The sequence below is a fragment of the Protopterus annectens genome, chromosome 1.part0 (assembly GCF_019279795.1).
Source record: "Protopterus annectens isolate FY-2018-M chromosome 1.part0, PAN1.0, whole genome shotgun sequence".
Lineage (NCBI taxonomy): Eukaryota > Metazoa > Chordata > Ceratodontiformes > Protopteridae > Protopterus > Protopterus annectens.
In genome coordinates this window covers 678,197,973-678,224,940 of record NC_056725.1, presented here as the reverse complement: position 1 = coordinate 678,224,940, position 26,968 = coordinate 678,197,973, and the positions used below count along the sequence as shown (strand labels likewise).

The 26,968-nt window shown below is 40.4% G+C and overlaps 1 protein-coding gene across 1 annotated transcript in view; it reads right to left on the bottom strand.

Moving 5' to 3' along the window:
* LOC122794026 (ryanodine receptor 1-like) overlaps nucleotides 1–26,968 on the bottom strand; it is a 2,146,276-nt gene that overhangs the window by 1,553,958 nt on the left and 565,350 nt on the right. Inside the window, 1 exon segment of the mRNA XM_044062140.1 lies at nucleotides 10,091–10,289. Coding sequence (XP_043918075.1) covers nucleotides 10,091–10,289 — 199 coding nt within the window.

The window sequence follows — 26,968 nt, the reverse complement described above, 5'->3', positions numbered from 1 at the left end:
AAAAAAAAAACATAGTACAAATCATTTGTTGTTTAGTCTCTTCTTTTTCTCTGAAGTCTTCCACGAAGTTTCAGTTGCCAGTCTCTTTAACGAAGGACTAGCCCATTCCATTTCTTCTATTTTTTCCAAAATCTTATTTTTTTTGATAAACAGTAAAGCAGAGTCTAAGTCATCGAAAATTTTAGGACCATCAGGAAGGAAGATTTTAAGCTTGGCAGGAAACAGAAGGTATGTTTTAAACTGTGCTTTTTTTAAGCTCCCTTATTAGTGGCAGAAAAACTTTTCTTTTAGCTAATACCATGGAAGAATAGTCATTGTCAAAACGCACAGTTGTTTCATTAATCTTAACAGGAGCTTTAGCCCAAGCAGATTTAAGAACCATCTCTTTATCAAAAGATGATAGAAATCTAACTATAACTGATCTAGGATAGTTTTGTTAGAGTTAGTATTAGCTATAGATCTATGTGCTCTTTCGATACCAAAAGAGAATGCTTCTGGTAAATCTAAAGTTTGAGGGAGCCATGTTGTTAAAAAAGAAGTAATATTGTTATCTTCAATATTTTCTGGCAGTCCAAAAATCCTAATGTTATTGCGCCTAGATCTGTTTTCCAGGTCATCCAGCTTTGTTTGTAAATGTGTATTTTGTTTCAGCAGAAACTCAATGTTGATTTCCTCTTCTTGTATTCTATTTTCCATGTCATTCACAGCTTCTTCTATGCCTGTCATCTGGATCTTCTGTTGTTGCAGGTCCATATGTAACAAGTCTATTTGTTTTGTAGTTTTTGCTATGAAAGTGTCTATTTTAGTATCCATTTTATCCATCTTAGCAGTAAGTTGCTGGACTATAATTATCAGAGACTGAAGTTCTTTCTTGATGCTGGAGTCTTGAGAATTTGTCTTACTGGAACTCATTTCAGACTGATAAACTGACAGGAAAATTTCCAAAGTAATTTCTGACAGGAATATTATTAAGATTTCCTTTCTTTTTTAGATATAGTTCAAGAACTATATAAAACAAACATATTTAGAAAGAAAATTACTTCAAAAATTAATTTTTTAAGTAATTAATTCCTGTCAATGTAATGAAATTGGTGGAGCTGAAGAAATCTGCTGCTATCCTGTGTTCATCCTTGGCCATGCCAAGTCCTGCTTTTCTGAATGCATTTAATTTCAGCTGCCAACATATTTCTTTTTTTCTTCAACACACCATTGACATTCCCTTCAAGCTCATCCATCTCCTCACAGCCCAGAATGATGCATTTAAAACCAGAATGTCCAGGGTGTTCTTATAAGTGTTTAGATAAGGAGTTCCTCTGGCATTTATTTCTGATGTCAGAAAGATGACCTGAAATACTCCTTTTCAGTTTATTCATAGTCTTACCCACATAAAATGCAGTGCAGTCATTACACATGTCCCTATAGCAATTAAAGTGTGGTGCCTCACTAGATTAGAGTGTTACTCTGCGGTTTAACTATTGTTTCTGTAACATCTACGCTGCTAAATCAAATCTAAATGCTCATTCAACTGCGTTTTAAAATTTGCAAAGTTGTCTTCATTTTTAATTTTTTTGTTGTAGTTGGTACCATGAGGCACAGCCAGTCTTCCTGATTGTTTTTTTCTGCTATCACCAAGCTAAGTTCAAGACTTTTTAACCTAAAAGCTTGCTGATTACGTGATGACACACTACGGTGCAGGTATGCTATTTCAACTCTGTTGGTTGGGAGAGGGCAATTTATTTTTATTTATTTATTTTATTTTACATTTGTTGACTGGGCTACTCCAACTGGATACATGTCCATTTTCAGTAGAAGCCTGGGGAGATAAACTCTAAAATTAAGCTAATAAAACAGAACAGCAAAACTAAAAAATATTTAAATACATTGTTGGTGGAGATTTTCATCAAAAAACTAACTTTAAAGAAATTGACTACAGAGTTTAACAAAACACTACAGTACTATTTACATGGTACAAGGGTTTGACATCCATCATAAGGTAGGTTAGGAAAGAAGTAAGGATTGAAATACAGTATTACGTTGTTTAGTAAAATATAACCCTTAGATAATAAAAAAGTTTGCATATATGCATTTAAACAAATAATACACTCAAAGTAAAAAGACAGTTGATCTATATGCAAGGTGGAGCACTTGTGCTCACAGCAGGATGAGTGTTACAAACTACATACTCAGTGAATGTTCCCTGAGAAAACTAGACTAAATTGGGAGTAAGGGAAGGATTACTAATCCTATTTAAGGGTTATGGGAGAGAGGTATACAGTAATATTGTAGTGGGTGAGTGTTAGTCAGGGTTAGTACATGGGCATAGCCATTGTGTCTTTAGTAGAATTTTTAGTTGCATTTTGAAAAGTGGTAGTGATGACAGTGATGCAAGTTTGCTGGGAAGCCTATTTCAATTCTTCCCCACAGTATTAGAGAAAAGAGAATTACCTGCTTTGTTATGGGATTTCTGGATGGTAACCTGTAGTTTATTTGTTGAGCAAAGGGTAGTAAGATTTATGTAGGGGGAGATAAGGCTACAGAGAATGAGAGTATTACTAGGATGGTACATAATCTTATGGGAGATGGTAAGTTGTTGAAATTCCAGCTGGTTTTGCAGTTCTAGCCATCCCAGCTGTTTGAGATTCAGACAATGGTGAGTTCTAAATGGGGAGCATGTAGCAAATGTGGCAATGTTATTATAGGAGGTTGCCAGCATATTAAGGTTGCTTTTGGAAAGATTAGTATAAATGGGGGAGGCATAGAGGAGGGTAGAGATCAGATGGGTATGGGCAATGGTAGTTCTGGCTTCAGGGGTAAGGAAAGGTTTTATCCTATACAGAGAACCAAGTTTTCTGTTTACTGATTTAATAGTAGAGTTAATATGCGAGTCAAAGTTAAGGTTGTGGTCAATTATTACACCTAAGAGTTTGGTAGTTAGGTCAGGAGCTATGACAGTACCATTGCTGGATGTAATGGAGAAATTTACTGGGGATGATTTTAGAGTTGGAGTAAAGAGCAGTAGTTTTGTTTTTTTGGCATTTAGGAGGAAGCAACGTTGTAGGAACCAGTTTTCAACTAGGTTAAATACTGTTTGGGTGATGGATTGGACTTCTGATGAAGAGGAGGCATTACAAATCAATGTGGAGTCATCTGCATATTGTATGCAGGTAGCTAGAGGAAGGATTTCTACTAAGATCATTAATGAATATGGAGAAGAGTAGAGGTCCCAGGATAGAATCTTTTGGGACACCAAGGGTAACGGGGAGATGTGTGGACAGGTTATTGTCCCGAAGGACAGCTTGCTGTCTATTGTTTAAGTAAGACTTGAACAATTTTAATGCCTGTGTTTTGAGTGAAAGTGATTTTAGTATGTTCAGAAGTAGCTGATGGTTAACCATATCAAAAGCTTTAGATAAGTCAATAAAGAGCGCAGAGCAGAGCATGTTATTATTACAATGTTTGTTAATTCAGTCAGAGAAGGCTAGGAGAGCAGTGGTAGTACTATGGAAAGGTCTAAAATCATGTTGACAGTCAGCTAGTAAGTTATTTTGGAGAAGGTGATCCAGAAGTTGTTGATGGATGCATTTTCCATGATTTTGGCTAAAGGAGAAAGTAGGGCAATAGGCCAAACGTTAGAGAGTTCAGTTGAGTTACCACCCTTACGAAGTGGAATAATGTGAGAGATTTTCCAGAGAGATGGGATGGAACCTTCAGTAATGGTTCTATTAATTAGGATAGAGATGGGATAGGCAAGTACTTTTGCTGCAGTTTGAAGGTATTCAGCTGGTAGGAGATCAGCTGAGGGAGTACATGGTTTAAGTTTGTGAAGTAGGGTATAGATAAGGGATGTAGGAATTGGTTTTAGATGAAAGGTAGGAGGTATGCTACCTAGGGAGGATGGGAGGGTTGAGCTAACAGGAGGTAAGGAGTTTGCTACAGATTGGACAGTTTCAGTGAAAAAGGTTTTGAAAGCATCAGCAATCTGGTTGGGAGTGTTAAGGGAGAGACCTGATGGGGTTGGTGTCTTGGGAGTGGCCAGGGTGTAACAGTCTATTTATGCCTGACCAGAAGGTTTGTGATTGTTGGTGGTGCTTTTTTTTAGAGGTTTAAAGAAATAATTTTTTTTATCAAGTAGTATTGATTTTTTGGTGGCATTTCTCAGCTGTTTGAAGTTTTGATTAACAGGTAAAGGAAGATTCTGCAAAGCCAATCTGTGAGCAGCAGTTTCCTGATCGACTCTGAGTAGTTACAGGTAAGTGGAGTGTGATAATGCAGCTGTGAGGTGGTACAGGATAGCAGAGTGGAAAATAAGAAAACAATATTGCTAGATGGTGGGAAAAGAAAAAAAAGAGCAGTGTAATGCAGCATGAAGATTAGAATGCAGTCAGGGATTAAATAGGGAAAATATGCTGAGATGAAATATGAGAAGGTGGGGGTAAGAGATTTAATCCAAGGCTAGATTAGGGTGCCACCTAGTGGGCAGAGAGTAAAGTACAGCAAGAGGTATCGTAAGGAAGATAGCTGGTACAGATGGTTCAGATAGAAGATTCAAAGGAGGGAAATAAGCAGTTGCTTCAGAGATAGAGAGGGGTATGTCTACTGGCTTCCTGGCTCAGTAGCTTAATTGTATTCAATACTAGGTAAATTTCAAACAATTAATTCAGCTTAACAGTTTGGTCTAGGGTAGAACATACTTTCTTATTCCCTTTTGTAACTGGGAAACTGTTCTAGGGTGGCAGGTTTCTTTGGCCAGGTGTTAGGATGGCTGAAAACAAAAGAAAGGGGTCCTTAATGACCAGGCAGGTCCCTTAGTGCAGGATAGGAGGTAGAGAGGTGGGAAGACTGGAAAGAGAAAAAAGTACAAGTTAGGTGTTAAAACAACAATTAATGTCTTCTTTGCTAATTAACAATCAGAGTGAAGACACAGTTAAAACAGTGATAAATAGCACCTTGGATGCACACAGTATTTAAGAATGCCAAGATGTTAATCTTAAGGTAGCACTAAGATAGAGCTCTTTCCCATTAACAGAATTAGTCCTTTTCAGATAGACACAGGGACATCAAATGAGCAAGCTGTAATATGCAAGCATATGGGACTGGACAGATACCATTTAAAAATACAAATTAAGAGCAATAAAGAGTAAAAAAAACTTATTATAGATAACACAATATTAGTCAGTAATTACATACAGTGAGCTAGATGGCAATAGAAAAATGCAACAAACCTAGTCACACAAATCATAGTAGGTCATGATGTAATTACACAACATGTGTTGCACAAGTTCTCAAACAATAAGGTGCAGGTAACGGCTACTTGAATTGTTTCTCCCACTGAGCTTTGCCGAATGTTCTTTGCCCAAACCGCCTACTCTCCTTAACAAAAGTATGGCTACTATGGGCAAATAAAGTTTCGTTGCCCTATACCTTAATTAAACTATCCCTACAGAGTCCCTGCACAGTCTATTCTCACTTAGCAGGCTTATCCCTTTCTGCAGGGTGGGTCCTAGCTATTTTCCTTTTAAGGAAGGATTAATAGCAGTGCTCCAACCACATATATCACAACAGAATCCAAAAAATAGTACCTAAACTAGGATAAACAAAGGCCTACACAGAAAAAAATGTGAAAGCACCTGGCCGACCGCTTATTTAAATGCCCCTGATAACACTAATGTATCCTTGTATTTATAGTAAAAAAGGCCACTCGGCATCAACTGTAAAGCTGGAAAGTTAGAAGGAGCCTTTCCTCAGACGCTCGCTTTTTTGAAATAAGCAATACTCGCTTATAGGAAAGATTGCCAACAGGAAATACTAGGCAAACACTAGTACATTAAGGTCAATAATACACCAGCAAAAGTATTTAAGCTTTCTGTGTAAAACAGTGAAAGTATCCATATATTTAGAGTACAAAAGGTCACTCAGCATCAACTATATAGCCAAAACGTTTGAAAAAGCCTTTCCAAAGACAATCGCTATTTTAAAATAAGCAGCACTCACTTACAGGAAAGCTAGCCAGCAGGACTCTTAGGCAAACACTAGCACATTAAAGGCCGAAATACATCAACAAAAGTGGTATAGATGCTTATAACAGAAAGGCTATCAGGACGCCTAGGCGAAACGCTACTACAATAAAATGTCGAAACATCAGCGAGTGGCAGGAGGACGAGGAGACCACATAAAATCAAGCATAACACAATTAGAGACTCAGTACGCTCTTTCTTAAAGTCATGCTTTACCAGGAACCCCACTAAAATAAAAACATTGAAACTATAGTGTATAAACACTGCAGGCAGTGCAGCGTTTCAATACGAGCAGAGTGGCGTACTAGAAACCCACGTGGGAGGCACAGCAGATTCAAGATTGCTGTTTTGCATGCCCATAACCTACAAACATTTGTTTTTAACAATGCACATTAATATCCTTCACCTTTCTAGTTATTGTAGGCTTGGGCTAAAATCATTCCACAAAGATTCTTCTTTTTTAATCAAAAAACTTTTTTTTAGAAAAAAAGAGCAATATAAACTTTCAAAAATGCACATAAATAATAATCACATCACTTGGTATTGGGAGCTTGGGCTAAATACCATACCACACATGTCAGTATGGAAAGCTTATATCATTAGTGTTATTTAATAAAAAGAAAAAAAATTAACTGCAATAAAACTTACAATAGAACAGACCCTCTGGGGCAGGGATACACAGCAGCCAGGGCAAATTCAGGAGTAATAAAGATGGCGCCACAAAGGATGACCCCACTATATGCCCTTGGGGCAGGATATGAGGTGTAAGGAGGAGGAGACAGAGAAAGGAGCGGGCGGGTAGATTAGGGAGGGGCAAAGAAACATATATATTGAGCTAGGAAAGGTAGGTTACCCAAAGTAACACATAAGTATAAATGAAAAAGAGAGGTGAAAGGCATAAGCGGTATACAATAGAGGAATGGAAGGGGGAAAAGGGAATACAGTGGTACAGAGGTCTAAATAAGGAATACGTAAGAGGTTCCCAAGCAGGTAAAGGAAGATTCTGCAAAGCCAATCTGTGAGCAGCAGTTTCCTGATCGACTCTGAGTAGTTACAGGTAAGTGAGTGCGATAATGCAGCTGTGAGGTGGTAAAGGATAGCAGAGTGGAAAATAAGAAAACAGTATAGCTAGATGGTGGGAAAAGAAAAAAGTAAGAGCAGTGCAATGCAGCATGAAGATTAGAAAGTAGTCAGGGATGAAATAGGGAAAATATACTGAGATGAAATATGGGAAGGTGGGCGGTAAGAGACTTAATTCAAGGCTAGATTAGGTTGCCACCTAGTGGACAGAGAGTAAAGTACAGCAAGCGGTATCTGTAATGAAGATAGCTGGTAGAGACGGTTCAGATAGAAGATTCAAAGGAGGGAAATAAGCAGTTGCTTCAGGGGTAGAGAGGGGTACGGCTGCTGGCTTCCTGGCTCAGTAGCTTAACTGTATTCAATACTAGGTAAATTTCAAACAATTAATTCAGCTTAACAGTTTGGTCTAGGGTAGAACATACTTTCTTATTCCCTTTGGTAACTGGGAAACTGTAATAGGGTGGCAGGTTTCTTTGGCCAGGCATTAGGATGGCTGAAAACAAAAGAAAGGGGTCCTTAATGACCAGGCAGGTCCCTTAGTGCAGGATAGGAGGTAGAGAGAATAGAACAGACCCTCTGGGGCCTGGGACATGCAGCAGCCAGGGCAAATACAGGAGTAAAAAAGATGCAATACTTCTGATATAGTAGTTTGTGGGTCAGAGATATTAGAGGCAGGTGGATTTTAAAGGGGAGAAACACAGAAATAAATAACACAGTATTAGCAACAGAGATGGATAACTCCACTGGACAAAGCTAAGCAAATCTGACCAGTTTCACTAATCAGCTTTTTCATTGATACATAACAACTATACAGATGTGGCTAGCTTTATTCTGTGATATCATAATTACATTTATAACACAACTGATACACTTCAAGCATAACATTCAACAGATGTTCTGATTCTTAAGAAGTAATTAAATGTATTTTTCCACAAATTCAGTACAGGTATTTCTAAACTTTATAAACAGGTTATAAACTCAGAATGAAAATGCAAGTGATATGTCACAGTAGTTAAAAATGAGAAAGTTAATTGTAAGCAAAATGATGCCATGTTGGATCTTAGTAGTAATTCTACAAAAGTAGGTATCACTGAAGAACTGCAAAACATTTAAATATTGTTTTTAAGGGCGGATGTTAGTTGCAAAACATCATTTTGTCTTGGGAAAGATAAACTTTTTCATTTTTTTAATTTAGATATATTCATAGCTGGTTTGCAAAGTATATTCTGATTCACAGAGCTCCTTCCTGCCTAGCAAGGGTGTACTGACATGCTTCAGCAAAACATACAGCACTTGGGGCCTATGAAATATACTTGCTGTGTCCTGTCTGATACATCATCCCCTTCAAGGTCTGACTTTTAAGTGCCTTTACAATCACTGACCACGGAAGCTAAAAAATATAACTTATGCTTATCCATCATGTTCCCTCTTATCCATCGGAGATGATGTCAATAAAGACAGAGTCTAATTAAAACAAAAAGGAAAAAAATTGTAAAACTACCTTCATTTTGTGCAGGTGAACAGAACTTTGTTTTCTTGGTAAGAGATTTGTAAATGGTGCAAGACTTTAAATCCAAACTGAAAAAAATGCATGCTTCACTGCCGACTAAACTAAACTGGAATTAGTTTCATTATTGCAGAAATATGTTAATACAGTTATTAGATTATGTAACATGATATTCTTTGCACAGCAGAGCAGTGTAGTTACCAAGAAAGGAGTTATCCAAGTTAATTTTCTGCATCCTGCGTGGATAAGTGTCTATTACATGTTAATACCATTCCTTCAGCATCCCACATGTATGTAACATGCTACAGTTATGCTCTCTCTGCTATTATATCCATGTGTGCGTGTCTTTTTATTTTATTTAGCATTTTCTTACTGGGATAGTATAGTAATATAGTATATCTCTTTGCATACACATAATCTTTCAGATCATGACCACACAGTGGTTGATTTAGAGTTACAAAAAGAGTTGTACACTTTGTTTTTGATGTTAACACTGTGTCTTATAAAATTTTCCCATTACTGTATAGCCACGGCTTCCAGTGGTACAACTAGCTAGTATTATGCACAGCCACCCCAAGCACAAGATACTAGGGAGCATGATCAGGCAATACCAACCGATTGGTAGTGCAACTTCTGAATGCCAGTATAGAAATGAATTTCTATACTACTCTTGTACAGTACTGAAGTGCTTCAGCATGTCATGTGTGGTATGAGGCATAGCAAGCCATTTGCAACAAATGTAGTAAACAGTTTTCTGCAGTTTAAAAGCAGAAGTTATTTTTTATTTGCTCTTCAGAAACAAGACATGTTTGGCTCTTGATCTGTAGGAACACCAGCCAATATGCATACCTTTTTATTTAAGGGGCGCCAGAACAGGGAATGGCAGCAACTGCTAGAAGAGCTATGATTATGTCCAGTGCCGGTATTTAAGTGAAGGTCTTTCAGAATCCCTGACATACCTGTACTAAAAAGGAAAAAGAACACATCTATTTCTTAATTATTTTTTATATCTAATCCTCCAAGGAGGCACAAATCAGTCTTCTAAACTGACAATATTATCTTGATCCCATCAAGATGCACATGTTGAACTTGATCAATATTGATTGTTTTATGATATATAACAGACATACCTCTGAGCTGTACTTCATTATGAGGAACATTCCTTAGTTTTACTCGTAAAAATTCCATGTTCCACACTGAAAGGGTGTGTCACATGTTCTTTAAGAATTTGAAAAAAAGATCCATTGAAAACAATACATATTAAGTCACCAAAATCAGTTCTTTTAAGTATAAAGTCACACATTTTAACAATGCTGTGACATCCTAGCTGCAGTTATAACTGTTACATATTTTGCCCATTTGTTCCACATTATTTGAGGAAGTATCCCATGTTTTGAAGAAGGAAAGTTGAGAGCCATATTTCCAGAGCCCCCAAGATTGGATGTTATGTTGTTTCATAGTTAGCCACTCAAATACAATGAGAACTTACTTGATCCCTGCAGAGAAGCTGACAACTGGGAAGAACAGCCCATCCAGATTGAAATTTTCAAACATGCCTTGCAATGGATATCCATTTATTCGGAAAGAGATGGTAGGTATGCTTAGATCCAAGCAACAGCTGACTACATCATCAGGGGCAAGTGTGTGTGGAGTATGCCCTGGGGAGGATACTGCTCTGGCAACATGACCTAGAGGAAAATTACAGAACTAGGTTTAATCGTTATAAACCACTTAGATCAGTAAATGCATTCTTTTCTTTAGTTGTTTTTCACAGTCATTCCAGTTTATACAGTATAGATGTGTGTGTGTGTGTGTGTGTGTGTGTGTGTGTGTGTGTGTGTGTGTGTGTGTGTATGTGTGTGTGTGTGCCTATGTTTGGCATCAAAATTCTCTGTGTCAAACTGCAATGTAGTTACCAAGCATGACATTTAAATGTTTAAAATCTAAGCACTTTGCAAAACTTAAAATAAAACAGAAATATAAAGCATAAAATACAAAACTGTTCAGATTTATTGAATTAAGCAGTATCTACACATTTATATTTACATAGTGAAATAAGCCATCTGAAATACAAGGTACGTTTCCAAGATACTTCTAAAATGAGCCCGCTTTGAAATAAGAAGTTATGTACCTACCATAACGTTCCATGTTAAGTTGTCTTCTCTCGCCTTCTTTCTTGATGGATGGGTTCGGAGCCGATCCTCGGCTCCGACTCGGCACTTGCTAAGCTTGAGAGCTAATTTTACCAGCTCGAGGCAACCCTCTATCCCATGATGCAAGGCGGAGACTACCCAGATCTCGTTTGGTAGCTAAGGAAATAGTAATATATTCTTCCAACTGTAGAGGAGGAAGAAAAAGTAACAATACTAAATAACATCATAATCCTCTAGAAAGGATCAACCTAATCTAGTGACACTAGAAGATGAATAGCTAGAAAAGGAATAAAACCTCTTAATAGAAGAGGCATAATCTTCTCGGTCTGACTAGGCTAGGGGGATGGAGGGGACAAGAAAGAAGGCGAGAGAAGACAACTAACATGGAACGTTATGGTAGGCACATAACTTCTTAATGTTAAGTTGTCAATCTCGCCTTCATTCTTGCTGGATGGGACCGTGTCCCTAGCACCTCTATCCTGGGTGGCTCAATGGAACAGACTCTTGAGAACGGTGGAACCAAAATTCGCTCTGTCTCTGGAGGCCAAGTCTAATTTGTAATGTGAAACAAAGGTATGAAGAGAGGCCCATGTGGCTGCTGCACAAATAGTGTCTATTGGAAGTCTAGCTTGAAAAGCTGTCAATGTAGCTAGAGCTCTGGTAGAATGGGCTTTTGGCTTAGAAATGAACTCTTTGCCTCTGAGCTGATAAATGTAAGTAATCACAGAAGACAGCCATCTAGATAAAGTCACCTTGAAAACTGGAAGGCCTTTCCTGTTCTCTGCATAGGATAGAAACAGTTGATCAGATATTCTAAAAAGTTTAGTTTTGTCCAGATAATATCTGAGCTGGCGGTGAACATCAAGACAATGTAACTTTTGTTCCGCTCTATCAGAATAATTTGGGAAAAACACTGGAAGATCAATGGATTGATTTAAGTTCGTCTGCGATGCCACTTTTGGTAAGAAAGACGGATTAGTCCTTAGAGATACCCTATCTTTGTGGAAGATTAAGTAGGGAGGACAAATGCAGAGAGCATGAAGCTCAGATACTCTCCTGGCAGAAGTAATGGCGACTAGAAAAAGTGTCTTCCAAGAAAGAAATTTCAAAGAACAGGCAGCTGCAGGTTCGAAAGGGGGAAGAATCAAGGATGTTAAAATTAAATTTAGATCCCACTGTGGTGGGGGGGTCTCTAATCGGAGGTTTAAGTAAAAAGATACCTCGAAGGAATGCCTTGCAACGTTTATGTGACAATGTTGTGGTCCAAAAGGCCTATATGAAAATTCGAAATGGCTGCCAGCTGAACTTTTACTGTGGAGGAAGAGGATCCTGAATGAAAAATCTCAGCTAGGAAGTCCAAGACCGAATGAATCGGAGCAGTATAGGGGTCTATGTTCCTAGCTTTTGCCCAGAAGGAGAAACGTCGCCATTTACTAGTGTAAATCTTTCTGGTAGAAGATTTAAGGGAAGCTACTATGATATCCCGGACGGGATTAGAAATCATAGGAAGCCTGGCTAAGGATGGAAGTGGAGCAACCAAGCAGTGAGGTTGAGAGAAGGTATGGATTGGTGCAGCTGTCCCGACTGGTGGGTCAGAAGATCTGGAACCGGGTCCAGATGCCATGGCTGTACCAAGAGATAACGATGTAGGAACGGAAACCATATCTGTCGAGGCCAATAAGGGGCAATGAGAATCAACTTGGCTCTCGAGGCGGTTGCTTTCTGAATTAGTTGAGGTATCAGCGGAAAGGGCGGAAACGCATAAAGAAGTCCCCGGGGCCAATCTTGGGTTAGAGCGTCTCTGGGGGGATGGCCTGGAAGGGGGAAGAGAGAGAAGAAGTCTGGGCATTTGCTGTTTTGAGGTGTAGCGAAAAGGTCGCAGCAAGGAAGGACCCACTTCTGAAAAATCTCTTCCGTCACTGATTGTTTGAGAGACCACTCGTGAGGCATGAGAATAGCTCTGCTCAATCTGTCCGCTATGATGTTGGATTTCCCGGGGATATGCGTTGCTATCAGAAACCGCTGAGAAGAGATTGCCCATTGCCAAAGTCTGAGAGCCTCTTGACACAGTGGATAGGACTTGGTTCCGCCCTGTTTGTTGATATACCCCACTACTGACATATTGTCCGTTTGGACTGCAATAGTTCCCAGGGGAAGAGAGTCATTGAGGGCTTGCAATGTTAAAAGCACCGCTCTCATCTCCAGGACATTTATGTGCAGATGGTATTCGAAAGGTTGCCAAGTGCCATGGACCATTCTGCCCTGATAATGCCCCCCCCACCCGATCAGGGAGGCGTCCGATGTAACCGTGGCAACCGGGGCAGGAGGAACAAAGGGTCTGCCCTGATGGACTTGAGGGGACGATATCCACCAGGTCAGATGCCTTTTGCAAGTTGGAGTTATTGTGATCTTGTGACGCATGGGAAGTTGTTGAAAAGACCATTGGGCGAATAGCATCCATTGTAGAAGACGCATGTAAAAGCGGGCAAAGGGAAGAAGTGTTATGGCGCCATAAGACCCAATACTTTCAGAGGAAATCTGGCCTGAATTTTGTTGCTGAGAAGAATCACCTGGACGTGACTTTGAATGTCCAAGATCCTTTGGTCTGTTAACTTTGCTGAAAGTTGTACGGTGTCCAATTTTGCGCCTATAAAAGTAATAGATTGACAGGGCGACAAGGCAGATTTTTCGAAATTTATAGAAATCCCTAGCCCTCTGCAAATGTGAATGGTGTAATTTCTGGCTTGGAGAAGTTGATGCCTGGTGGTGGCAGTGAGGAGCCAGTCGTCTAGATATGGAAACACTTGGAATCCTTGACGTCTCAGGTGAGCCGTAACCGCTGCCATACATTTGGTGAACACTCTGGGGGCTGTAGTGAGTCCAAAGGGCAGGGCCCTGAATTGGAAGTGACTAGTCCCCAGCCGAAAGCGGAGAAATCTTCTGGAGCGCCTGTGAATTTTTATGTGATAGTACGCATCCTGAAGATCTATCGAGCACATCCAATTGTCCTTGCCCAGAAAGGGTAGAATGGACTGAAGCGTGACCATCCGGAATCTTGATTTCTTTACAAACTTGTTTAGTTTGCTCAGATCTAATATTGGTCTCCAGTCCCCTGTCTTTTTTGGAACTAAAAAGAACCTTGAGTAGATTCCGGATCCTATTTGGTCCGCTGGGACTGGCTGGATGGCTCTTTTTGCTAGCAGTTTTGATATTTCTAGTACTGCTAGTTCCCTTAGACCGGGTGGAACATCTGGAAGGGTTCCCTTTTGCTGAATTGGGGTTTGAATAAAGGGAATTTTGTAACCCTCGGATATAATCGACTGTACCCATTTGTCTTGAGAAAGGGAAAGCCAGGCTATTGGGTACAGCGATAATCTTCCCCCGACTGCCTCCGAAGGTGGACAATCGGGCAACATCTCAGGGATGCTGGAAGGGTTTGTCAGAAAGAGGCTCTCTGCTACCCTGATTCTGCGGACCCCCTCTGCCCCTAGGGCGGCGCCTATTATTGTTACCCCCTCTGCCTCTGGGAGTAAACTGACTTCGTGCGTCAGGCGTGACTCCTTGAGATTTGCGGAACCACATTTTCCCTCCCTTCTGTCCTTTGGGGTAAGGTCTTGAAGGGGTGGAGAAACGGACTCCTACGGCAGAAAGAGTCTTGCCATCTTGTTCACATCTAGTCAAAGTGTCTTTCACTTGAGGTCCGAACAAGGTCGAACCATCAAAAGGGGAGTTTGTGAAGGACGCCTTGAAGGGGTCTGCAAAATTACAAAGCCGCATCCAAGACTGACGCCTTAAAGCCACTCCTGTGCCTGCGGCCCTACTCGCTCCATCGGCTGCATAAGAAATGAGCCGCATAGAGGAGTTAACAATGGAGTTAAGGATTCCTAGCTGTGAGCTAATCTTATCCTGAGACCCAGCAGCTGACGGATCCTGTAAAACGTCTCCCAACTCTTTAAGAACATCTCTTTGAAGGCGGGTGAAGTGGCACAAGTAGTTCAGCGATCTCATGGCAAAAGTCGCTGAAGAAAAAATCCGCTTCCCGTACCTGTCCATAGTCCTAGAATCCTTGTTAGGAGGATGGACAGGTACTGAAGGATCAGCTAGTTCCTTCTTGGTGGCAGCAGCCACCACCATGGCATCAACTGGGACACCCTTTGTCAAATATTGTCTATCTGGTGGGGCCATAATGAATTTAGAAGGCCTCCTAGGAATAGGTTCCACCGAATCCGGAGCCATCCACGCCTTCCGAGCCACTACATCCATAAGAGGGTCGAAAGGCGGAGACACCCAGGAGGTGGAGGGTCGAGATCCGAACGCCTCCAGGTATACTGACTCGTCCTCAGAAGGATTAAGGGAGGGCCAGTTCCCCCTCTGCTTAAGGAGTTCAAGGATGTCTGAGAAAGAGACATCCTCAGAGGAGGACCTTGGGGATCCCTCCGACTCATCCAGGTCAGTATCAGATGTAATAGACTCGGGGGAGTCTAGATGTTTCCTCTTACATGTCCCTCTTACGCGGAGGTTCACCTGATAGATCAGGAGAAGCCTCGGAAGAGGAAGATATTCCTAATGGGGAAACCTGAGACGTTGGATCTCTGGGTCCGGGAGCAAGAGAGTGGGAAGAGACGTCAGCAGGCACTGTAGTGGGAGGAGCTGATGGAACTGTCCGTTGACTAAGCCCAGGGGCTAGTACACTCCTCATCACCTCGAAGGCTCCCCCATCAGAGAGACCAGAAGGTTCCCGCTCCGAAGAGATAGGAACTCCAGGGCTCACTGAGAGGGAAGGCTCCGAGGCAGATGGGGCTGAGCTCACCAACGCCGAAGCCCCGAGAGGGAGAACGGGGTCGGACAAGGGTCCGATGCCACTCGCCCCCTCGGAGCCGATGAGAGAGACCAGACGCCCGGATCCCTCCAATGAAGGCCTCAAGGAGGAAATCGGAGCAGAGGACGATGGAGCCGAAAGGGATGGTATCGGCTCCGAAGCTACAACGGTCACGGTTCCGAGGAGCTCCGGCTCCGAGCTCTGTAAGAGAGTCGAAGGAGGAATGTTTGGTGGATGTGAAATAGCTACCGTCTGTTGAGACGGGCTATGGAGCATTTGGGCCAATGCCTGAGACTTTAATAGTCTACTCACCACTCTCTCGAGGTCGTGATCAGACAGCCTGGACGACAGAGAAGAATGGCTCCGATGGCTCCACTCCGAGAGCAAGGGTGATCTCAGAGCCGAACGTATCGACTCTAATGAGGGGGATTGAGATCTCTTTTTAGAGATCGATGGAGCCAAAGGAGCCGAGGATACGTTGGCTCCAGCCGGAGCAGACACTGAATGTCCAGATTGGGCAGTATCGGCGCCGGATGGAGCCGATACTGTGGCTGCTATAATGGAAGGATCGGCTCCGGCCGGAGCCGATCTCGACACTGGAGAAGATAAACCAGTAGCCGACGGCTTGGAACTTTCAGCCGAAGGCTTGATAGGTTTTGAGGGCTTCCCCGGCGCCGACTAAGTCGGGGAGCTCTCAGGCTTTAATAAGCCCCTCAATATCAATTTATTTCTGCGCTCCTGCAGGACTCTTGGGCTGAAGGCATGACAGATAGCACAAGAGTCCTGCAGGTGCAGAGGTCCCAGGCAGTAAACACAAGAAGTGTGACCGTCTGTCAGAGACATCTTCTGACAGCACGAGTCACACTTCTTGAAGCCTGAGAACTTTGTGTCCTTCAACATAGCTGTGTCGAGGAAACACAAAACAAAACACCAACACACACACACACAAAAAACACCCAGTCCAAAAATCTAAATTAAATAGGGATACAACACAGTCAGACACAAACAATCCCTGACAGGAAAAATTTAGGAAGGGGAAGGCCTAAGGCCTAACCTAGGGAAAGGGGATAAATAACCTGAAAAAAAGGGAACACTAACGGGAACAGGGTTAAAGTAAGCGTTAAGGTTAACAAAAAACAACTATAGTTATGAAAATTAAAGGGGTGAGACTAAAGTCTTATTATTCAGAAACTTACCTGGAGCTGGTAAAAAAAGGCACCTCGTTAGCGAAGCGGCAAACGAGATCTGAGTAGTCTCCGCCTTGCATCATGGGATATAGGGTTGCCTCGAGCTGGTAAAATTAGCTCTCAAGCTTAGCAAGTGCCGAGTCGGAGCCAAGGATTGGCTCCGAACCCATCCAGCAAGAATGAAGGCGAGATTGACAACTTAACATACTTCCATAACTGCCTAGGCAGTGAACCAGACATGCATAAGCAGTAAGAATGGTAAAGAATGCCTTCTAGTTTTTCAAGGCACATATTTCGAACCACAAGTAGAATGGCTGAGCTGGTTGGTATGTCATCAACAGTTCTAACTGAAACAGGACCCAGGCCATACAGGAGGAGACAACAGTTGCCTTATCAGCACTTTAAAAAGTGATATAGTGAACAGAGTACACTGATTTTGTTCTGATCTTCAGAAAAACATAAACCAGTTAAGCTCCAGAGTGGTGTGACATCTGATCTTAACAAATGTTAAGCATCGCCTGCTTAAGTTGTTAATGTCGGATATACCGCTTGTCAGTAATATCTACCTGTCCTGACTAGTACAAAGTTTGTTTTTCAATTGAATTGTACAGGTCATAGGTCACATTAAAGGTGGGAAAAGTTTGAAATGATTTATCGCGGTCTCATTTTTTTTATATCACAAAAACTTGGCATTTTAACAGGGGTGTGTAAACTTTTTATATCTACTGTATGTACTCCATGCACTGCAATAATTATGATCAGGTCTCCAATCCTAACTTATTATTATGTGTTTCCCACATGGATGCTAAGAAATTCACCTTAAGAGTGAAGCTCTCGATGTGAATTTCTTGGCATCCATGTCTTGAACTCATAATTAATCAGTTAGGATCACCGACCCAATCATAATCCTCTATGGTGAAGCCTCTAACAGCTTTTACAGGTATTAGATTATTTGTAACGGGCAGGACCCAACAAAAGTCTTACTGCAAAGTTATAAATTCAGAATCTCAGATAAGGTCATTATTTAGGAGGCCTATGGAAAGACATAGTTTAGCCAAGAGGAGACCAAGGCACAGGTAAATGAAACCATATTCGAAGATGGAATGAGGTGCTTGTCTTGAGCAGTATTCTTAAAATGAAAATACAAAGATCTGCATCAATTGCCATCTGGGATTACATGAAAGCATAGCATCCTGGATCATGCCTGGGTCTCACATCCCCAAATCCAAACACCTGTTTATTTCCTCCAAATAGCACAACAAAGTATGTATGGCCTTATGATTAGCTGCATAATCATTGCCTCCATCAACACACATGCTTTCTTTTTGTCAGTCTTCATGGACTCCAACATTCCATGACTTTGTCAGTTCCTGCCTTTCCTTAAAGCTATTCATCACATTGTTACTTTGCAACCTGAACTTACATGCATTAATAACACAGAACACGATCCATGAGGGAAAGATATAGAGTGGAGTGAGGCCAAGCAGATGTTTAGTTTGTATTGCAGGTTAGAGACTGCCTTCCATATCAGAGACTGATAGAGTGTAGGTAAAAAGTAAGGGATAGAGGAGTGCTAAATGAAAACCTGCTCTGAGAGAGTTTTAAGCTGAGTATAGAACAGAAGCTGCTGTGAAAAGGGATAATTACAGCACATAAAGTATTGCATGATATATGAACGTTATGTACTTACCATAATGCTAGATCCAAGTTGTCTTTCTGTCTGGCTCAAGCATGGGTTATCAGATCCGATCATATCCAACCTCGGTACCTTTTTTTTTTCCCCAAGCTCTTGGACCCAGTACTCAGGCTCCAACACTACCTATAATTCCCTCTTGTCCCCTGCAATACCTCTGATAAAGTTTACCCAATTGTATGCAATATTATTTCTAATACACTCAAAGGAAAACAAAATATATCGTACATATAGTAATAAAGGAGAGAATTCAGCTCAGTAGATGAATATACGATAATACCTTGAAGAGGTCCAATCACTCAGTCAAGAGCATTAGTGACAATTTTGGCAAGGGAGGGAGGTTCAGTCAGGTGGAGAAAGACAACACAGATCTAGCATTATGGTATGTACATAAACTTTGTATCCAATGTCTTTTCTATTTTCTATCCATCTCAATGTATTCCCAGCTCCTAGAACTCTGGGGTGGTCCTGTGGAAGGATATTCAGAAGAATGGCGGAGCTGAAGAACGCACGAGACCTAGACTGCATGTCCAGTTTATAATAAGATACAAAGGTGTAAACAATAGACTAAGTAGCTGCACCATCCAAAATATAATGATAAATTACACCAAAAACTACATTCTCTCTATAGAGTCAAGCCATTCCTCTTAGACACTATAAGAAACACATTGCCTCTTCTCTCCTCTCATCTTGCTGCTGTAATGTATTCTGCTCTCAACCTTAACAATATTCAAGTGACCTTGCTAAACAAATCTGAGTAATGTTGCTACAAGATAATTTGCTGCCAACCTTGCAAATAGAACCCACCACTGTGCTGCCCTAAGGGAATTACAGTGGCTGGAATTCCCACATTATCTAACCTGCTCACAACTTCCATAACATTGTGTGTAAACCTAACAGCTGTCCATCCATTTCCAGTCTCATACAAAGATATATAACCATTCCAAGCCACTACATTCATCAGAAAAATACCTATTACATGTATCCAAACCCAAGAATTCTACTGGCAAATCTCTACTCTCCCACCACCTCACTAAATCCTGTAACTCCATCCCACTAGCAATATGGCAAGAACACTCCCTAAAGGATGGCTCTATTGTTTCTGCAATCAGAGACTATCCTAATGGAACCATAAGCTGCCTTTTTTTTTTTGCTTATTTATAACATTTACTGCACTTTTTATTGCCTGACACATACTTTAATACTGTTTTTATATACTGGATAGTAAACTGCATTGTACTGCAAATGTCTGCCTTACTGTGCCTGTTAAATCATATTTTATTGTTATTTTCACTGTTTGCTACAGTCTTTTTGCTATTTTCACTGTTTAAGTATTTGCTGGTACTTTTCACGGTTACAAAGTGATCTGTTCTGCTTGTTCTGCTTTTTCTGCCAAGCAGTGTTAAAATAACTGGACTGTTAGCCGTCTGAAACGTTCTTTACAGTCTCCTTGCTGTTTTTTCTACTGTTTAAAATGTTTTATTTATTTATTTATTTATTTATTTTTATTTAACATTTGTTTACCAGAGAAGTCCGACTGGGCAAGTTTGCTCATTTTCAGAGGAGGCCTGGGGAGAAAAGCTCCACATAGTCAGTATTTTAAACAAAAGTCAAACAATCAGAGAAATTATAGCAATAAATCACAGAGTAACACATATTATCACAGTTCAAGTTAGTAATAAAGCTAACAGTATCACTTAACGCATATTTTGGCAGTTACAGTTAGTAACAAAAAATCATTCAGTTGAGTTGTGTCTCAGAGATACAACAGCTTAATATACGATGGAGTAGTGTATCAGTTACGTCATTTGGTACTGTAAATTGTTATGTTTAATTTTGTAATCACATAGGATCAGTCAGCAAATAGAGATACACTGAAAGTGGAGAGTAGGGGGAGGATAGGAGTAAGGTATTCAGTAAGCATAGAGATGAAGTGAAAGTGGAGAATAGGAAGAGAGAGGGTAAGGAGGGGAGAAATGGGTTCAGCTTGGTGAGGAGCAGGAGCATAAACAGTTGCCATTTAGGTAGGACTTTAGCAGTTATTTGAAGTGTGTTAGGTTTGCTCTGTTTAGTATGTTCTGGGGGGTGGAGTTCTGTGATTTAGTTATGTAGTTAGAATATAGTGAGTCTCCAAAGCAGTTGTTGGATTTTTGTAACTTCGAGTAGTAATATTTTTGAGGATCGTAGAGCCCTGCTATTGAGGTGGGTTTGTACTAGGTCCTGTAAGGATGGACATTTGTCTGGTAGGTAAACTATGAAATGGGCTATTGTAATTTGGTTTACAGTGTGTAGGCTAGGCAGCTCTAGCCATTTGAGTTGTTTCAGAGCAAGACATTGATGGGTTCGGTGGGGCAGGTTAACAGCAAATCTGGCTATCTTATAGTAGCATGACTCAAGTTTACTTAAGTATGGTTTTTTGTGGTTAGTAAATATAGGGAAGGCATAGAATAAAGTGGATAGTAGGTGGGTCCTGGCAATAGCCTGTCTGGAAGAGTTTGTTAAGAAAGTTTTTATTCTGCAAAGGGAACCTAATTTAATGTTGGCCTTTTTGATGACATGACATATATGTTTGTCAAATCTGAACTTATCATCTAGAATGATACCTAGTAGCTTGGTTTCTGAGGTGGGTTTGATTAGAGTGTGATAGGATGACGTGATTGTAAAGTCATGGTGGGGAGAGTTTGTTTTGTGACATTGGTTAGGGAACAGCATGAGTTTGGTTTTGTTGGAATTAAGGAAGAGCTGGTAATTTTCTAAGAAAGACTCAATGGCAGTAAAAGATTTTTGTGTATTGTCTTGTAGTTGTTTTAGGGTAGGTGCGGTGTAGATGACAGTGGAGTCATCTGCATACTGTACGATGGAAGCAAGGTTAGTAGCTTTGTGTAGGTTATTGGTCAGAACTGTGAAAAGCAGAGGCCCAGGAAGTGAGCCTTGTGGAACACCTACTGTAATGGGAAGTGGTGAGGAGAGGTCATCTTGCCATTTGACTGATTGATAGAGGTCAGACAGGTAATCATGGAACCAAATGAGAGTGTTTTTAGATATGTCAAGTGATGCAAACTCATTCATGGGACACTGTGTCAAATGTATTTGACATGTTGAGAACTATTGAGGCAACCATTTCACCATTGTTTTTTACTTGGTTGACAGTACTGTTAAATTTGAAGAGTGCTGTGGTAGTACTATGGCCTGGCTGAAATCCATGTTGTGCATGGGAAAGGAGCTTATTAGATAGTAGGTGCTGCATCAGTTGAGAGTGGACACACTTTTCTAAGATTTTAGAAAAAGGGGATAGTATAGATATTGGCCTATAGTTAGACAGTTCTAGTGAGGAGCCTCCTTTGTGGAGGGGGTTACGCAGGAGGTTTTCCAGATTTTAGGTGCATACTGTTCGGTGATAGATCTATAGATCAGTATTGAAACTTGGTAACAGATGCCATTATCTGCTAATTTGAGGTAGCTGTTAGGCAGTTTGTCAGCGGCAAGGGTTGTGGGTTTCAGTTGGCTTAGCAATTTCTTTATTATACTTGTTTGGAGGGGTTTTAAGACAGAGAGAGAGGTAGGTGAATTGGTAATATTAGGGAGGGTGATTTGTTGCAGGCTATTTTTTGTTTTTTTATGAGTGAGAGGATGGAGTTTATGAAAAATGAGTTAAATTGAGATGCTATGCTTCCTTCTGTGTTGTTGATATTCAGGGATGGGGTGGGGGGTGTGGCCTGGATGGATAAGCTGATTAACAGAAGCCCAGAATTTTTGTGGGTTGTTTTGATCCTTGGACTGATGTTTGTATAGTACAGTTTTTTTATCAGCTCTCCTTTGCTTTTTGTAGACATTTCTTAGGTGGCTATATTTGTCTAGAAAAAGTTCTGATTTGTTGGTTATATGCTGATACCAAAGTTTGTGTCTTTGTTTTAATAACGGTTTGGTTTCTTAAGAGAGCCACTGGCAGTTGTTAGTTTTTGTTCTTATGTGTCTTATGGGGGGCAAGTGTGTTTAGAACATCAAGAAATTTGTTATTGAAATAATCAACTGCTGCATCTAGTGGAAGGTATTTTAACGGGGAGCAGTTACAGCTTAGTGGTATTTCAGCTGCAGAAAAATAGCCGTGTCTCACCGCTATTTTTGTGTTGCTTTAAACATTCTCTGGTGTTTCCTGCTGAAACTAGGGTAGCTAGTAGCTGTAGCATAGTCCAGATACAAGCTTGCTGCTTCTGGAACTGTTTGTAGTGGTTTCTTTGTTCTGAGAACATTTACCAGGCCATCTTAGACTGGAAGGTGCCTATCTGCACTTTTATGTGAGAACTGTGCTGACTGAGACCTGTCTGGTAAAGAAAGGCCAATCTAAGGCTTGGAATAAGAATCCTCATTGGTCCTTTTCGATCTTTTTAAATTTGTTTTAAAGTTTTTAGCTTCTGGTATTTAGGCCCTGCATTTGAGGAGGTTTCTGCTTCTTTGTGCATCATGTAGCAACACCCAGTGTCATGCAGTTGTGCGCCAAAGCCAGGGAGTTAAATTCAACAAACTTTCTTTAAAATCCAAGCAGAAATATTCATCCACTGAGCTCCTGGTTTCCTTGGTATCAGCTCCACTGTGTCAGGCTCTTTCCAAGCCCGCTTCAAGACCACCCAGGCAGTAGATGAACCATCCCCAAAAGCACATTGAGGAAAACCAACTCCTCTTGGGAGGGAGCTTCATACAACCAGCCCCCCCCTCCCGCTTCATCAATTCAAGGACCTCTCTGAAGGAGATGACTTCCTAGATCCCCCTCCCCTTCCTCAAAGTCGGTATCAGAGTGACTTGTGGGAGGAGTCAACAAACCTCCTTTTGCAAGAAAATTTCCTGTAACTTTCCTTAGTGGGGGGAATGGGGACTCACCAGGCAAGGACCTGACAGATAGGATGTTTAGTCAAAGCTGCAGGATCTAGATAGAGTTGGATTGGTGCCAAGTGCATGCAAGGAATCTCCTCTCTAGAACTGGAGAGGACACTTTCAAAAACTTTGAATGCCGAGGTCAAGATAGGTACAAAAAGAAAGTCTTCCTGAAGACCCTAAGGAAAGGACATCATCAACCCTGATTCAACTCAGTTCCATAGCTGACACTGGAGATGAGCTGTTTAAGGCTGAGGCACCAAAAGACAGTGACAGTTTTGAAAACCTTGGAGTCTAACCCAACCCCCTTATCTTGGCCTTGGCTCCCAGACAAATTGGCTCTGAAAGGTGAGAAAGGTGGGCTGGAAGATTTGGGTCAACTCTTAGAAAAATTGATAATAGGGAGAAATTGATTCAAAGTATCTCAGCAACAGAAAGGCCAAACAAATGTTCCTTCTCAATGGGAGAATTTAAAATCTCAGATTTCTTCTGGTAAAATTTTTAGGAGTGTAACCCGGCATATACGGCCATAGTTATCTGTTGTACCCTCCCCCCATTAATAATATGTTTTGTACATATTAAAACATTGTATGACTCAGTTTTAGTAGAGATGCTTACAGTTCATTGCTGATAGTGTTGACTTGAGTGGAGTTTGCTAATGTGTATTCTAAGGTCACTCTGTGTCACAATTAAGCATAACCTACAACATTTTGCTACGGAAAATGCTGGTATAAGTTAGATTACTATAACTGTTTTATGTGCGTGTGCGAGTGTGTGTGTGTGTGTGTGTGTGTGTGTGTGTGTGTGTGTGTGTGTGTGTGTGTGTGCGTGTGTGTGTGCGCGTGTGTGTGTGATAAAGCCAGTTAGAAAGTAGAAACATAAGTATTAGATGTTGGGTAATGTAATAAACAGAAAATATCTTTGAGACTGGTAAACATCTGTAGATTGAAACTGAAAGAAGAGACTAATTAAGCTTTTGCTAAGGTTGTAAATATCCTGTAACTTCCAGAGCAACTACATGGTGTAGCAGACGATGCAACATAGAACATAACCAATACTAGAAGAAGGCAGGTTCACATAGATGTTTGAGAGGAGGGGTGTCTTAGTGTGCTCAGAGTTCACCTTAATCTACCTTCCACATTCCTACCACTACTGTCTTTTGCATCTTCATATTATGTTTTTATCTCTTCATCAGACAATGTGTTGCAAAAGTAATTTCACTTGCCATATTATAATTATCATGTAAATCAGCATACTATATTTAACACTGGTTAATATCTTAGTGAAGGTTTATATTCTCCTTATTTCTGTGTGTTTTATTTGGCTAATTTGGTTTCCTCCCTCCTCAGAAATATCTATCATGTATTCTAATGTAGTTACATGGTCTACGCATTTTAAAGGAGAGGGTTTGTACCTTATATGTCTGTGTAAAGCAGTTCTGTGCCACGATCTATGCCACTGATGGTGGGAAGATGCAATACAGCTCCTATTTGTACAATCTGTAAATTCCCCAGCTACCCCCTGAGCACAAGCTCATAGTTTACCTCCTAAAACACAGGATTATATGGTAGAACACTGATGATTTGAATCACTCAAAAATATCAGTCATTAAAGTTTCATCTTTCAGAGAATACATTTCATATATTTTATGCCCTGTTATTTTCTTTAATCTATTTGTTAAACAGGTAGGGCAACCTAGGAGCACTGTCTGGTTAAGTGACTTCCTCAAAGTCATACAGTAAGAAATGGAGGTAAAAAAGATCAAAGATTGCACCAACAACTCTAGGAAGCTGCTCATTAATATCTTAGAGCCTTAATCCTTTGCACTAACTTTCCGACTTTCACTTATTTCTTCTTTTTCTGATAAATCATTGAGGATTACAATCAGACAATGACAGTCAGAAGTTTATAGTTCTTATTGTGCAGAAAATGCATATCCATACAACACTTGTTGTTCTGTTAACTTTTTAAGTGAACTGGAGATTTATGACACTTACAGCTCTGAGCTGTTAAGAACCATTTCCTATAGTCAAGAGTACAGGGCTTGAGTCCTTCCACCTCTGTGTGTCTGTTGTATGATTTTGAGCATATCCTTTAACTAGATAGTGCTTTTGAAAAGGGATCATTTGGTTTACATGATTAACAAATAGATAAAATATTTAACGTCGCTGTTTTGGTCTTTGCTCTCCCATTATTTTTGGCTTTGTGCAGAATTCCTGAGCAAAGAAGTTGAGAGGTATTTTAATCTGCTATTAGTAAAATTTGTGCTTTTTTTGGCAAATTGTTGCTACTAAATAATGACAGGCATGTGAGTTACAGACTTTTTATTCTTCAGAAACAGATATTTCTCTTATATACTTAGAATCTTTTTGAAATAACAAGTTGTGCATTTTCTGATTTTGTGTATTTGTCTCTGTTTCTTGAGCTATGAAGTTGATAGGGTAGAGTGGAGTTGCAGCAGATTGTACTGCATAGTTCTCACAGCAAAGAGCTGAAATACACAATTGTTCATTCATTTGATTGCAAGCAAGCATCTGAAGCGTATACAGCCATACCCATGATAGTCACAGGTGTGTGTGTGTGTGTGTGTGTGTGTGTGTGTGTGTGTGTGCGCGAGAGTCTGTGTGCGTGCAAGTGTGTGTGTAAAACAACTTGGTTCCTGCATCTCAATGAAGTTATAGTGTAAATGAAGGAATCAATTTAACTGGATGTGAATAAACTGGACAGCACAAAGTCTATGAGTTTATTGTTACAGTTTTAATTTAGCTTGTGTTTTGTTTGTTTGTTTTTTAACAGGAACATGTATGTGAAATGCACTCTACCGGGCTACAACAGTTTGTCTGGCACTTAATGCAGATGAGTAAGGCTATGAGATGTTAATGAGCTGCTTCCTATAGTGCATGGCTTGAGTCCTTCAGACTTTGCCTACCGTGTGACTCTGACCAAGTCACACCATAATACGTTGCTCATGGGCTTTTCCTGAAAAGGGATACTTGAATCCAGTGGGCTGTCCATAGCTTTTATCAAATGTTGCAAGTTTGTCTTTTGAATTCCTGCATGTCTGATCACTATATACTACTTGACTGACTTCCAGCATGTTTCTTGTAGTTTAATGGGTTGTCAGATACATTTTTAATACATGCGAATTTCAAGGGACGACAAGTTTACTCCTGCTCTTGCTAAGTCTGTTTTCAATATGAAATTATTTTGTTTGGTTTAGCAAATGACTGTCAGTGTTTCTGCTGTAAAATTTGAAATGAAAATTTTAAATTAAATCTAAATTTTTGATCATTGTAAAAGTAAGGAGAATTATATGCATGTTGACAGGTTTGAACAGTGTTTTACTGAAATTAGGGAGAAACAAGCAAGTAATCTAATATTGCTAAGGTGCTGGGTGCTCCAGTCCAAAACCCTACCTAGGGCCCCATTTGACAACGATTCGGCTCTGCCCAGCATCCTGATCTTATATATTGTGACCGCATCTGAGACTGCTGCTTTCCTGGGCTCATTTCCCTTAGTGTTATTCTTACTTCTTCTAGGGTAAGCTCATTTTCTTCTTTCCTTGTAGGCCATGTCTGGAGTAGTACTGCTTTTGTGGGATTTTCTTAATTCAGAAGCTATGAAAGTACTTCCATTTGCCTTTGAT